At 42.4% G+C, this 15,179-nt stretch overlaps 1 protein-coding gene across 1 annotated transcript; it reads right to left on the minus strand.

The window, feature by feature from the left end:
* On the minus strand, window positions 1–15,015 carry pix (ATP-binding cassette sub-family E member 1 pix). The gene is made up of 16 exons (XM_075688738.1): window positions 14,912–15,015; window positions 14,220–14,350; window positions 14,045–14,130; window positions 13,775–13,872; window positions 13,593–13,710; window positions 12,758–12,895; window positions 10,747–10,816; window positions 9,834–9,930; window positions 9,643–9,732; window positions 8,304–8,425; window positions 8,042–8,191; window positions 7,813–7,944; window positions 7,166–7,335; window positions 4,780–5,045; window positions 1,797–1,908; window positions 1–164 (listed from the first exon to the last, which is right to left on the minus strand). Exons 2-16 carry the CDS (start codon window positions 14,326–14,328, stop codon window positions 117–119), a joined length of 1,806 nt encoding a protein of 601 aa, XP_075544853.1. The 5' UTR covers window positions 14,329–14,350; window positions 14,912–15,015; the 3' UTR covers window positions 1–116.
* Window positions 15,016–15,179: the final 164 nt, after the last annotated feature.

Genomic DNA, 15,179 nt, shown 5'->3' on the forward strand with positions numbered 1-15,179 from the left:
TTTGGAAAACTGCCATGCTTTCACATGACAGATTTATTCGGTCACACTTGTGACTGCCTCCTCTAAGTGGCACTCCATGACAGCTGGAAAGCATGTTCCCACGTCGAACTTCTCTTTCAATCCTCGAGGAAAAAGAAGTTGCCACTTTTCTTTTGTTCTGTGTCCTGTAAAGAACAAACAAGGTAAATGTGAACACAGCAACAGTTTTGTAGTGCATTCTTGTTCTGGCGTGTGGTTTAGAATGTGAAAAAAGGACAGAGGAGAGACAATCAACCTTATCAACAATTGTCAGTAGTGCACTGACACCACACTGGAAAGTTTCATTATTGCCTCCACTATGGGTGCTGGTTTATTTCCCTGTACAGTAAAACCTCGTTAAACAGTAGTTCCGTTTTAAAAGTAGTGAAGTCAAATCCCTGACTCAGCGGCCACCGAACATAATGTGTTTTGTATCCGCATAAACCGCACCAGCTTACTGTGTACGTATCCGTTAACACGTGGCGTTTCCACTTTTTGTTGCGCAAACACGGCAGAACAAGCCTCAGAGATCAGATTAGCCTCCAAGCGCCTTGTGCGTTTGTGCGTGAAGTCACATCAACATCATTTCGGCGCCGTGCCAGAGAGCGTTGTGGCATTGTGCAAGCAAGGACTCATGTTATTGCTGAAGCTCGGATTAAAAAAAGACGCCGGGTACTCAGCATAGAAGAAAAATTAGACATCGTTCGTGGTATCGAACATGACACGAAGAAGTTGGCACTGGCACGCGACATGGGTCTACCGTTGACTATGGTGTGCGGCATTTGGAATGCGAAGAGATGTCAACTACGACGTTCGACTTTTCGCCATCATTGCCTCTGTTGCCGAAGTGTCGCCTAACAACAGTGATGAGGACAACACGGGAAGCGACAGCACGGGCGATTCAGGCCCAACAGTGGCAGAAGCTGCGCGTTACGTCAGCCTCATGAATGCATTCGTTGCGACGAGAACAGCACTCTGCAATGAAAAAAGCGGCTGCGACTTCTGCAACGCTATCGCGCCCGCGCATGGAGAATATGCAACACCAAAGAGGAATCTGTCATGCAAGTGTTTGCCGAGCAGTGGGGGCAGGTCGAAAAGCTGGCTCGCAGCTTCAGTAAGTTTGAGGCCGCGGTCGTTACTGTTAGGCCACCGCGTCATCAAACGAAAATAACACTTTTGTCATATGAAGTGAATAAATACTGCATGTCCTTTTCCCCTTTCATCGCACTCTCTCTGAGTTCTGTTTTTGACAGGTAAGTGGGCGATCTCATGCTATTTCGGTTAAGCAGTACTATCGTTTAGTACATACTTTTTCCGAGCTCTGGCCAACTACGGTTTAACGAGGTTTCACTGTATCAACCAGGAGAGCACCAATGTTGGACAAAATTTCTGAGAACTTGGCTGGAACCTTTAAAAAGTATATGCACTGCTGGATCCACGTCACAGACCAAGTTTGAATAGATACTATAATTTCATACATATAACCACGCTACCAATTGCAACCATAGAAAAAAGAAAGGTCCAATGCAAATCACTACTTGTGAAAACAAATTAAGCAAAGGCAAATATGTGGAAAATTTTTTTTACATGTAATTTCAGTAATTTAGACTCGCAGCAATGCATAGTGCATTGCAGAGAAGCAGCACCTGGCAGTGAAATTCTGTGTGTTAAACCCAACACTTACTTCACTTTGTCCTTAAATTTCTAAAACTCTTGGCTTTGGGTTATATGTGCGAAAATGTGGCAAACACATGCTGCAGTACTTCAAGATCTGTTACCTTCACAGAGTTGAGCTTGTTTATTCTTGGCCTGTAGTTGTTGGGGTCCCTGCGGAATGTGATATTGAGCAGCTCCAAAAACTTGTTCATGCCTGCCAACAGCATCTGCGGCCTGTGCAACGCAAAAACAGGGCAGAAATGTAGCAGCAGCATCTGAACACTGTTCGGCACATGTGCCAACATCAGCAAAAAAAAAAAAAAAAAAAAAAGAAGAAGAAAAGAAAAGAAAGAAAAAGAGCATGAAATTTACACATCCGTAACTCTGCACCAAAAACAAATATGGCAGTTTTACAAACTGCATCCAATTGAGCATCTAAAGTTAAAAATTTTATATATGAATTTACAGCTTACATGAAATTGTTACAATGTTTACAAGGGTTTTGCAAAGCCCTACTCACAAATTAGCGGTACATTTCAAGAGTGTGTTACAATGCATTTTGTTCGCTTTAGATGTACATATAAAATTGTGATATTGTTTTTCATTGCTCAGTTGTAGATTCGCAAACTTGATATGGTTGGAATTCTTGCAATACTCAAGGATCTTTCTCCAAAAAATTGACAGCCTAAACAAAGGATCTCCTTGTTACAGTTACTAGATTTTAACTTTCTTGTTTCCATGTACAGTCAAACCTCGATTTGACAAGCAATTTTCATTTTCCGATTCTAGTTCCATTAAAAACTATGAATTTTTTTTAAAGATTTAACAAAGTCTTTTTGTGATGCAGTTTTGATTCAACAAGGTTTCTAACCATTTCAAGCATATACTTGGCGCCTTTGTGGCTAGTAAATCTAGAAAAGAAGCTATAACAATGTCACGTGGGGCAAAGGTAATCATTTCACAGCTCTTTCTGCTTTAAAAGATCAAGCAGCAAAAACTTCATGTGAACAGGATAATCGGGTTCCTTAAAGTGTGCGTGCGGGAGCGCTTTATGCAGGAAACAACTGTGCCATCTCTCGCGTTAGTGAAGAACTTATTGAGGCCGTAGGCCGCGCAGCACCTGTGAGTAACAGCAGCTACTAATCTCAAAGGCCATGCTTCTATGTGTAAAAGCCGGAAACACATACTGTCAATTATATTTTACCCCCAGCGGCGATTCCTCCAGTGCAAGGGAGGAAGGGGCGTTTTCATGGACAGCCATGGCTACAGCGCAAGGCTATCTGTGTGGCTGAGCACATATGTAGGCTGCAGGTCGCATCTTAGGGGGCAATCTGTAGTGCGTACAAAGGCCAAGGGTGAGCCAAGGTGGCTGGGGCCTTGATGCACACTGTGTTCTCGCGCGCCTAGGGTTGGAGGTCGTGTAATCTCAAGTTTCTAAGAGGCAGCACAAAGCGTTTGCTCCCTGTCACTGGCACTCTTCATCATGCCAGCATTGTGGCAGCGAGTGTTCGTGGTCACCAAGCGAGACCTGTCATGTATGCCTGTGCGTACGCGACACCATGCTTGTTAATTAGTAAGCAAATATTTACAGCAATTTATATGGCTGATAAAACTATAAACCTTACATTGTGTGGTTGCCTCTCGAATGAAACTACAACTTTCTTTTTTCTTATTGGAATCTCCATATCTTTAATCTACGCTATTTTTAATTTCTGGGTGCCATCTGATGATGGCTGTGGGCACTTAGCACGATCAACCATGGCATCTAAAATTTATGGCATTGTGAGGCCGTGAGCCATGCCAATGTACTGCTCTAGGCACGATCCGTACAGCACCAACCTTCTTGCGACAATTTGATAACTTGTGGTTACTGACAAGGTTTCATCCACCAAGAATGTTTTGGGAGCCTGTGAAGTTATTTTTATTTCTAAGACTTTAAAAACTTAATGAAATTCATGATTTAACAAAGTTTTTTTTTCTGCACATATGACTGTTATATCTAAGCTATATCTATCAATAAATTGTTAAACAGGAGCTCCTGAATTAAAGCTTCCTCTCGACTCCACTAATTGCTCAAGCCAGCATTACAAAGCAGTGCACTGAGTATTGCAGCATTTATAATTATGGCTACACTACTGCTCTATTTACACAAATACATAGTGTAACTAGGAATTCTAGACAACCTAGATAATTTAATATGTATATATGCTACTATTAGTACGAGTGCTGTAGATACGGAATGCAACAGTTACCAACCACCATGGGCAAACGTTTTAGCATATTGGGATGCTCAACATGTTACAGCCACAGTAGCAATGTGTGCTGAAGTAGGTGCACATTGCGACAAGAGTGCTCATCATGTCCTGCTAAAAGCATTCAGGTTGTGCGCGAACACCAAACTCTACAATTATGTGCTGCACCTTGCTTCCATAATTTTCAGGCACCGAAACACACAAAAAAATTTTTTAAGAAACCATATAGTGCAAGCCCATAGCAGGAACACTCACATTTAGAAAGCCTCGCAATAGAAAATAAATGCAACCTTATGACTTGCGTTCTGATTCAGTCTATGAAAAATGTGGTAATCAATGAGCCATGGTGTTTATCCCTCAAAGTGACTCAAGGTTTTGAATCCAAACTAAGCTTTTGCTGCTGACCTGCCATGGTTTATGGAGGCTAACCTTTGCTCACCAATCACATTTTAGTTAACCCTTACTCGAGTTCCCAAATTTCAGTGTGCAGAATTTTTGCTCCAGTCAATGCAATAGCATTATAAACCCATGCTGTGCATTCAATGTCGTACAAAAGGGTGGATAATAATATTATTATATATGCCAATGAACTGTTTGTTGGCTCAGTTCTGAAGAACATGCTGCATAGAAACTATAAAGTATTGCTTTTAGATCAGTGTCTCTAAGGAAGGTTAATGCTGCCTTTGTTCTGTGAGACGCGCGTGCAGTGTGCTCAGTTCTGAAGCAATGCTCTTTGCCAAGGGCTTGCAGGCTCAACTTATAGGAAAACTGGTGACGCAATAAATTCTCTGCTCAAGCATGGCTAGTTGCACGCAATGTGGTTTACTACAAAATGGTAGAGTTTGACACTTACGCATTTGCCAGAGTCTTGACAGAGGGCTGTCCCTCGAAGACTATAACCCTGTCGGCAAGATAGGTAGCCATGATGAAGTCGTGCTCAACCACGAAGCCCGTCTTCTTAGCATGCAGGATGAATCGCTTGATGACCTTGGCCGCCACCAGACGCTGCTCGGAGTCGAGGTAGGCCGACGGCTCGTCTATCAGGTACACGTCGGCTGGCTTGCCAAGGCACAACGCCAGGGCCACACGCTGAAGCTCACCCCCAGACAAGTTCTGCACCTATGGGGCACACAAAAATCACACAATGTCAGAAGCATAATTTTGAGAAGCATGTGATACAAAATGCACATGTTGAAGCAGCGAGTTCCTGTGCAGCAACGCAAAGTTTGATTGAATATTTGTTGGCATAGTGAGAAGGTATTTACACAGCACTATGACCAAACATGCATAATATAGTCAGAGAAGTGGAGGACATGCGGGCAGGCGTACACACTCGCGCACTAATGTGCAAACAAACATTGGAGGGAACCTTTGGAGGCACTTGGGAGTTTTTTTCACTATAATAATATTTGGGGTTTTACGTGCCAAAACCACTTTCTGATTATGAGGCACGCCGTAGTGGAGGACTCCGGAAATTTTGACCACTTGGGGTTCTTTAACGTGCACCTAAATCTAAGCACACGGGTGTTTTCGCATTTCGCCCCCATCGAAATGCGGCCGCCGTGGCCGGGATTCGATCCCGCGACCTCGTGCTCAGCAGCCCAACACCATAGCCACTGAGCAACCACGACGGGTAGTTTTTTTTTTTTTTTTTTTTCACTGCAAGTACAACTTTGTTATATCGAGGTTCGACTGTATTTTGAAATGAGCGACAGCATCCTTTTTATTCTCACTGATTGAGATTGCTCAAGAGAGACCAGCCTTGTCAAGGGATAGCACCTTGCATTTAGTATACCCGCTACTCATGCAGACAATGTTTAGCTTTAGAACAGTAAGCTGTTAAGCTAGTTGGTTTGACATGATTATTGCAAAGTGGAGTGCATAGCCGTTGCGGAAAAAGGAGACGTAGACAGGAAAGACGCTCACTTGCAACTAAGTATATTTTCAGGGACAGACCACCAGGAGCGTTATTGCGCATGTGCTGCCCTTGAGAATTGTAAGTTCAGTCTTTTCTTTTAAATATATATACATATAAAAAAACCACCTAACAATGGGGTACGCATCACTACATCAATAATGAAAGCTATTGTAAGCAAAAGCAACAAGGGCAGCACGTGCAAGTTGCCTGACACAAATTAAAAAAAAAAAAACTTCGAGATGAGGGGGCATAGAAATTTCAGCCAAGGGCAAGGAACATATATTGCTTATTTATCAGCTGCACTGACAGGGCACTAATACAAAGGTTAGTGTGAGTGTGAATCTGACCAGCCTCGAAGATTTCCCTTTTGAGTCTGCCTTTAGAACGGCTTATCTCACTTTAATCGAAAAGAGATTTACAGCCACAATCCCTGCAGTGCGCAGGAAGGTGTGCGGAGTTGCCCAGGGCCTTTAAAGATCAAGAATGTTCTCTTAGCCTGTAATTTAGTCAATGCCCCGCTTGCCAGACATAAACTTTCCCACAGTCGAGTGGTATCTTATATGCCACTTCGGCGGCACAGTGTGCGAGGGGTTTCATGTGTTTCTTTTCACAGGTGTTGTCCTTAAGGCCGTTTGCAAGGGCGCACAACCGAGAAAGCTTGAAAGGAGCTGTGAAGCTGCGCATGGCTGTCAGTGCAGCTGAGCGCATATTCAACCTATGCACCGTCGCATTGCAATCTGCCGCGATGCAGAGAATGGGCACGCCGAGATGGCGTGGCATCGTATGTTGTTTTCCCGCATGTTTAATACTGGAGGCTGCACAATCAAGAATATCGGAGACGCATTGAAGTGAGAGGCAGATGAAGCATTTGCTCCCCTTTGCCAGGTGCTTTTCACGATAGCGGCGTCCCACTGCGGGCGATACTATCAGGCGCAAGGGTGGAGTGCACATGAAAGCATGGCTGACTTCGCTTTGTACCGCCCATGTGAATATATTACGACATGGCATTAAACCATATCTTTCGTCGCCAACTCTTAAATTCAACAAAATTAGTTTTTATTCTCATTCTAATTTGCCTTTTCCGATTGCCTGATAATTTGGAAAATTCGGCAGTCCCTTTCGTATATAAAAAATCCATCGGCAACTGTAATTATTTGCATAAAAGGTAAAATTTCGATGTAATGAAATTTTGATATAACGAAGCAAATTGCCAATTTCACAGACTTCGTTATGACGAGGTTTAACTCGATTATACAAAAGGCTGCATACAAAAGTTTGAAGTGGATGGCATGGTGGAAGGCCGTGATGTTACGGTACTTACTTCCTGGTCAATAATGGCATCGATCTGCAGTGGTTTCATGACGTCTGCGATGAACTGCGGGTGCACGTAGGCATCCCTTATTTTGTCATGAAGCAGCATTCGCACAGTTCCTTGAGATTTTGGCGAAATCTTTTGGGGCTTGTAACTGATGTTTAAAGAAGGGACGTCGCCTGCGTCAGTAATGAAAAATAGAACTTTTAAAAAAAATTTGCACAAGCATTCAAGAAATGCCACCATCATCACGATAACAAATGTGCAACCATGTCATATGTGCAACCACATCGTCATACATTCACCGAGATAAAGGCAGTCATCTATAGCACATCTACCCAAAGTCTGTCACTGTCTTAAAGATCAATACACATTCAAAAATATGGAACATATGTTTCACACCCAAAGCGCTGCCAATTAATGCAAGCGCCTGCAAATAACACAACTTCGTAACTGCCACACTGATGCACCAATAATCGCAACATTTAGTATCTGAGATAAGCGAACAAAACAGGCCTACAGACTTTAACCACGCTTACGAGTTACCCCAAAATGCATCAGCATCAGCCGTGGACTGTAAGCATACACACTCTCAACTTGAACATAAATCCGAGCTTGTCTTGAATGCATAGAAAACACACATTATGAAAACGCACCTCCTTCATCAGGTTTCAATCGGCCAGCCATCATACGAATGAACGTTGTCTTTCCTGTTCCATTCTCTCCCAGCATCACTATGATCTCAGAATCTGTGAATGTCCCAGCATGTACACTCATTTCAAAGTCACCTGTGGTAAAGAAACAAATTAACATATAAATATGAAACTTCAAAGCTTCATTTACCCACACGCATGCACACACACCACCTGCTCAGTGACAGCTTACCTAGGTTTTTTTTCATGTTGGGATACTCGTAGCGACACATTCGCTTGATTTCTTCCTCTGTAGCCGTTTCGGCAACTTTGAACACCAGTGAGGTGTCCCTAAACCTTAGATTCTCGGTTGGCACAAAACCATCCAGGAAGATGTTGATGCCTGCGTAGAGTAGGACAACAATAGGGAATGAAATCAAATGTGCAAGCAGTTTGCAAGACATTGCACTACAAAACTCGTACAATGTTACATGCTTAAAAAAGAATACTCTTACCTTCCCTGACAGAGAATGGCATGGTAACCACACCGTAGCAACCAGGCACGCCATATAAACAGCAGATGAAGTCAGACAGATAGTCGAGCACTGACAGGTCATGCTCCACAACAATGATATACCTGCAGAGGAAGCAAGAGCAATGCCCTTTATGTACATTCACTGTACTATAGTGAAACAAGGCACTCAAAAGCTAATAGCACAACTTAAAGGAGTACAAACGCAACATGTTCGACGTCACTTTTTCCCCATTATATGGATATCCAAGCCCTCAAACTGTTAGAGCGGCCAAACAGGACCATGAGTGGGATTGCACACTCAAGCCCTGTCGTGCACAAAGCAAACGCTGCGCACACGCAGTACAGTTTCATGTAGCTGCGATGTGCTATGTAGTGTAGATACCGTAGCGGCCACAATGAGTCCACTCACTGAGGACAACCGCGCTTGGTGCGTCATAGATGTTAAGATCGTAAATAGTGGTGCCTACACGAACATCCAAAATAAAATTTTAACTGCGTGCCACGGTGACATTCAGGAGGCAGATCGTCCCACTCCGCTGCAGCTTTCACAGCGCAAGGCATTGAAGAACGAGCAGGAGTACCACAAAGGGGATCACAGGTGAATTTCGAATGCCAATAACTCCGCTTCTGCTGAATGCATTGAAGTACTTTGTACGACAAAGTATATCTGAAATAGTCTATTTTAACTTCGCATACATTTCTCAACTCCGATAAAAAGTGGTTCATGGCCCCTTGAATTGGTGCTACTGACAACTGTAGTGTTACCAGCTAGCCTTATCTCTCATCAAATTTTATTTTGGATTATAAGGCAAAACTAATAATAATGATACTGAAAGACCAACATCACAGAAAGCAACAAATTATAAAATGCGCGTACCTTGCACAAAATGGGTTCCGTCATGGACAAACAAAATGCGAGAAGGAGGATTCATTAAAAATATTAATTTTAACAGAACTTATGTAAGGGAGCAATTTGTTTTCAAAGAATGGTGCATCATGCGTCAAAGTTTTGATCAAGCGCAATGATATGTACCCCTTCTTTAAGCACCAACTATGACTGTTCTGATGCAGTCTGAATATTCTTCTTTGGGCTTCATTTGTTCGAGACAGCATATAGGTGAATAAAATTTCGTGCCAACTTAATTTTAGAAAGTGTTCTGCAGTCCACAATTAGCAAGCCTAGCAAAAAATTTGTTCTGCATGTCACGCTTCATTCTGCGGTATTGTCGGTCCTACTCCTTTCCAAACTGCTTTTTCAGAGGCCTAACATGCAAAGTTATAAATTACAGGTACACACACGCACACAGAGCCAGCCTTACTTTTGTGGATGAATCAAGGAGCGGATTGCCTGAGCAGCCTTGAGCCTCTGCTTCACATCCAGATAACTTGAGGGCTCGTCAAACATAAAGCTGTGAAAAGAAAGGAATGATGAGTTGATTGAATGATGAGTTGACACCAGCCTCTGCTAACTAAATGTTTATACTACCAGATAAACAAGCACACTGCTTACATGTCTGCTTTCTGTATGCACACCATTGCACAGGCAAAGCGTTGAAGCTCCCCTCCGGATAGTGCGTCCACATTTCTGTCTCTTACATTGTTGAGGTCTGTGTGGAAGACAGAGCTGTCATAATGTGTTCCACTTAGTCTGGAGAATACAACACAAGGTTTTGAGCAGAATATACAAGCATTAAAAGGAAGCTTTGTCTTGGGAGCTCCTATCACAATATGTGGAAATATAGAAGACATTTAGCTAAGCGCCCACTGAAACAATTCTGATGAGATTTGTAGAAATTAAAGGAAAAAGGTATTTAAAATGTACTGACGCTTGAATAAGGAATTCAAATTGTTCAGAAAAATTGTAAGTTGAAGAGTTAGAAAAATACAAAATGAGAGTGCCTAAGTTTGTAACTTTTAACTACACGAGGGAACAAAACCACACAGTAAACTGCCTCGATTACGATGTCAGAAGTGGTCAAAATGGCTAGATTGTACAACCTTCCTTGATATCCACGACTAATAAGTGAATAAGACTTTTGCAAAGCTTTGGTACATTGTGGAACCGTTCCATGTAACCTGTAAACTAAATGTACAACATAGTTGTTTGATTAGACATTAAAAGATGCAGTTTACTGGATTGCAATAGTACATGTTTTTGAGGTAGGGCTAGGGAGTTGTAAACTTTGTGCCGCATTTCGTTTTTGTTAAACAATCATGAAAAGCATTCATAAAAGAGGCCTTCATTCATAATTCTGCTTCCAAGAGTCAGCAGAAATTCACTTCTTTTAAACACAACAAATATTGTTCTATTCGGTTGCCTTATAAGATATTTCAGCGTTTCAGTTGAATTTGAAGAGGAAGATCAGACTTGGCTCCAAGTTAAAGCTTCCTTCTCTTAAGAAAATATATAGCCTGAAACCAACCGAGTACTCTGCACACTTCATCCTGATTCTTCATTTCGTCCTTTTTGTCTATGAGTTGCTGCACGGATCCCTGCAAAAGAGTACAAAGTGTGCAACGTCCTACACAACAGAGTTCGACCCTAACATTTTTCACACTGCAGATGTATCAGTCCACCAAGCTTACTGCAATGCTACAGTAAACGTAGGGCCTACTCAATCCATTCAGAATATTGAGAGCTGCCACGTTTTTCAGACTATTATCTGCACTTGGTGTATAATACATAGGGGCAAATCTGGGCTAATATATATATATATATATCTTCCTTTGGTGGTCTATGAAAGCAAAATTTGGCTGAGATTATCTTTTGATATATTGTCGGAAAGGGAAAAAAAAAGAAAAAAAAAACACTGTCAAGTAGTAAAACTGTGGGTCCCTTACTAGACTCCGTAGGAGTCAATTGTGAAACCTGCCAAAAACACTCTCGTCAGCGCTTTCATAACAAAACAAGTGAAGCAGGTGATGCAAGCAATACGCAAGTTCGCTTGCATATTGAGAGGTGCTGGTATCAGCAATAAATATTGCATGTGCACAGCAACAATCGTTGTGGAGCTGATTTTTGCTTTAGCATGATAAAAAGTTGCAGGCACAATCAGGACTCATAATTTTCAAGCATGCCTATGACAGCTCTATTGTGCTTCACCACAGTCAAATATGCATCACCAACTGGCCCCAAATTCTACTCTTCTAAGATGCCTATGATGTTTCAAAACTGATGTTTCAAAACTGATGTTTCAAAACTGATGTTTCAAAACTGATGTTTCAAAATCATGTTTAGCCTGCATCATGCGAAATTTGAACGTTAAAATATCTACAGTCCATAGACATTCCAGCAGTCCAGCAAATATGGTAGGCCACATCGGTGCCAGTTAGGCGTGTTTGTGTGGAATGAGACTGATATTCTGCACAAGGCTGGCACTACCTCTCCCACGTGCGAGGGGAATGCTGTAAATCACCTGAAACTTCCACCATATCAATGGTGACGTGCATGTCTCACATTGCTGCACTTGCAAAGCAAATAGCTAAGTACACCACCTCCTGAACTGTCGTCAGCGACGAGAGGTTAAGAATGGAGCAGCAAATGCCCCTCTAAAGAAACATAGAAGCACCACCGTCAATCGACTTTTCTGATTTTCTGCGTCCCACATATTTATATTGTCTTTGCTTTGCTTCGCCATTGCTGTGGCATTAACAAACTTGCCTCGGGGGAGAAAAGGGAGTATTTGGGAGGAACAAACGACACATCTGTCTGTGAAAGTACCGACTCAGATTTTTCTGTTGCTATTTCTCAGCTGCGTGCATAAAGTTCTCTGGACGCCAGGCGAGGTAAGATGATACCCTCCCTTTTTTTTTTTTTTTTTTTTTTCGCGGAGTACCTCACATGACTCCGTGCACATGTTGCTAGCTACACATACATCCTCACATCTGCCTATCTCCGGTTTTCACGATTGCTGTTTGTGACACAAATTTTTCATTGCTCTGAACTACAGCGCATTATCTCATTTGTGCCTGTTTGATTTATAAGGGGGCAGGGAGGGACTATCTTTAAAAGATCCCGAAGTTTAACATCCTGAAGCAAGACACAATCTAAGAGACATGCTAGACTGGATAGGGGGGGGGGGGGGGGATCAGGATTAATTTGCGCTTAAAACTAAGAAGACAATCGTTTTGCATTCTGCCCTCATCAAAATGTAGCCATGGCCACAGAAAAGCAAACCCCCGACCTCATGCTCAGTAGCAGAATGCCGTAGCCATTGAGCCACCACAGTGTGTGAGGGGATTTTCTGGAAACGCAGGGGCCCAGCAAGATTTTGTGCGTGGAGCTTCTTCTGCATTCTTGACCTGTCACTGGCTACGTATGGTGTATGAGCAACAAGTGAATGGAATCGACCTCTATGCTCACTTTTGTAGCCTGCAAAGGTTCTTAGTGGTTGTAAACAGTGCAGCTAGAAAGTTGCAGTTGATAATGCGTACCTTGACAGCTTTGGGAATCTGGTCAACATACTGAGGCTTGATGATCGCCTTCAGGTCATCTTCCAGAATCTTGGTAAAGTAGTTTTGAAGCTCCGAACCACGGAAATACTGAAGGATTTCCGTCCAATCTGGAGGATCCTGTTTGTGCATGGAAAGAATTCACAAGAGAGTCGAATAGTTGCTTACTTCCCGTACAAAAGATACTGCAGCCCACAATGTGGCCCATGCAAGAGTGTGATAACATTCAATACATTCAAGAAATGCAGTAGTAAACAAATGAGAATTGCAGTATGACACAGTAAAGTAGAACATAAAAGATAGTGTGGTATGTAGTAATAGAAAAAGTAAAATTGATAGAAGACACCTGAAGAAAGGTGAAACAAATCAAATCAATAGTATAGGTGTATGAATCCTAGAAATTTGAATGAATATGAATTAAAACGGTTAGAAAAATATGAACACAGTTAACATAGCAGGAGACAGTGCTCAATAAATAGACATATGTAATCAGTCAAGTATATCAGCTGAGTCAGAACCACAGTCTGCTGTTACAGATGTTGTTGAGATGGGAATGTCTTGTACTTCTATATAATAATGGTTGAAGTTACACTGACATCTTTAAGCAAGACTTGCAGTTGTACTACTGAAGAAAGCAAAAAACTAATTTACTAGCTTTCTTGGTAAATGTGCACAGGTGAAACTGCAATTTCTAATTTAGTGAGTTGAATTCTGCTGGTGGCAACAACTAAATGTGGAGGAAACTAAAAATGTGTTATTTGTTCAAGTTTGTTTTGTTGAGTGACTCAGCAAGTGAATACAAGTGAATATAACTTACTCCGTAACGCCCCAAGTTGGGCTTCAGTTTCCCGGCCAAAATCTTGAGGGCAGTTGATTTCCCAATTCCATTTGTCCCCACCAGACCCAACACTTCACCAGGTCTTGGAGTAGGCAACCTAGAGCATTAAAACACGCCGTTTAGTTCTGCTCTCCTAAAAGTAGCTAATTTTCATTACTCACCTGTGTAACTTGAATGAGTTCTGGCTGTACCTATGAGTTGTATCTTTCTCTAGGTTACTTGGCAAATTGATAATAGAAATGGCTTCGAACGGACATTTCTGGAACAAATAAACACTGTAAATCAACGCGACGAATACTGCCGCCTCCGCACTGGATTACAGCGCTATATTTTGCATAATAAACACATGAACACGTCGTCAATTACGAAACGACTTATTGTTGAGGTACACGCAGAGGACGTCATTCAAAGAGCAGAGACCGATTACCCACCTTGACGCAGATACCACAACCGATGCACAAGTTCTCCGATATAGCAGCGATCTTGTCGTTGGGCGTTACTTCTATGCAAAGTTTGCCTGAGCAGAAGAAATGCGTCGGAAATGTGAGCAAGTGAAGCAAAACTCGGCTGGCCACATACGGCAAGGCTAACGGGAGTCATTCTTACCCAGCCTTACAACAGGGCAAGACTTTTTGCACTCTTGTTTACATCTCTTGGGCTTGCATTTGTCTGTATTGACGATGGCGATCCTCGTTAACTTATCCTGTGAACTCATATCCGCCGCTTGTCAATCCTCGCTGAAAAGAAAGGAACGAGCTTGCTAAAAATGTTTGCCGCAGGCGTGACCTCCTTCCTTCAGACCATATGTTTACTGCCAGCAGTTAGCGAGAAGTGAGCCGGAAATTAATGAACAAACGAAGTCTAATGATCTCAACAGCATTCGATTACAAATCGTTTCCAACATTTCCTAAATTACGTAAAGTAAATATTAAAGACGAGTTGCTTCCCGGTTCACGAGTCACACAGGCAGTAATTATGCGGCTAATCCGGCAAGCATTCGTGGCTACTATTCCGGGGGACAAACTAGCCGAAAACTGAGATGGGGAGTCGTACTTTTTAGCCTATTGCAAATGTTTGCGACACATTTTTCACTTTTCCGCGTGCTCACTTTGCTTGAAGCCGGCTTGAAATACTACGGATGCACAAACATGACAGAGTGGTACTACGAATCAACGCCCTCCAGTGAGCGATACGCTGCGGCTAATTTGATCGGCAACCATGCGCACAATTGTTCATTGAAGCATCAAACAATCGTTTGCACAAATAAATGGTTAAACAGAACTTAATTTGACAGTTACCTGACCGCAGCGAGGATCCACGTGAACAAGATGGCTGAAAAGGGCGCCTAGAGGTGTTGCGCCAAACTACAAAACGATTGGCATGTTTTGTGCTGCCACCTACCCCGTAAAAAGCAAAACCGACGGCTAGTAATCAAACACCACGCCAAACACAGTGGGCGTACCGTTGTTGGCAACCATATATAGCTCCAGAGGTTTAGCAGGCCAAAATAACGACATGAAAAGCACGCCGTAGTCGAATACTAGTTTAATTTTAACAACTTGGGGT

This window comes from Dermacentor variabilis, chromosome 4 (genome assembly GCF_050947875.1).
Source record: "Dermacentor variabilis isolate Ectoservices chromosome 4, ASM5094787v1, whole genome shotgun sequence".
Classification (NCBI taxonomy): domain Eukaryota; kingdom Metazoa; phylum Arthropoda; class Arachnida; order Ixodida; family Ixodidae; genus Dermacentor; species Dermacentor variabilis.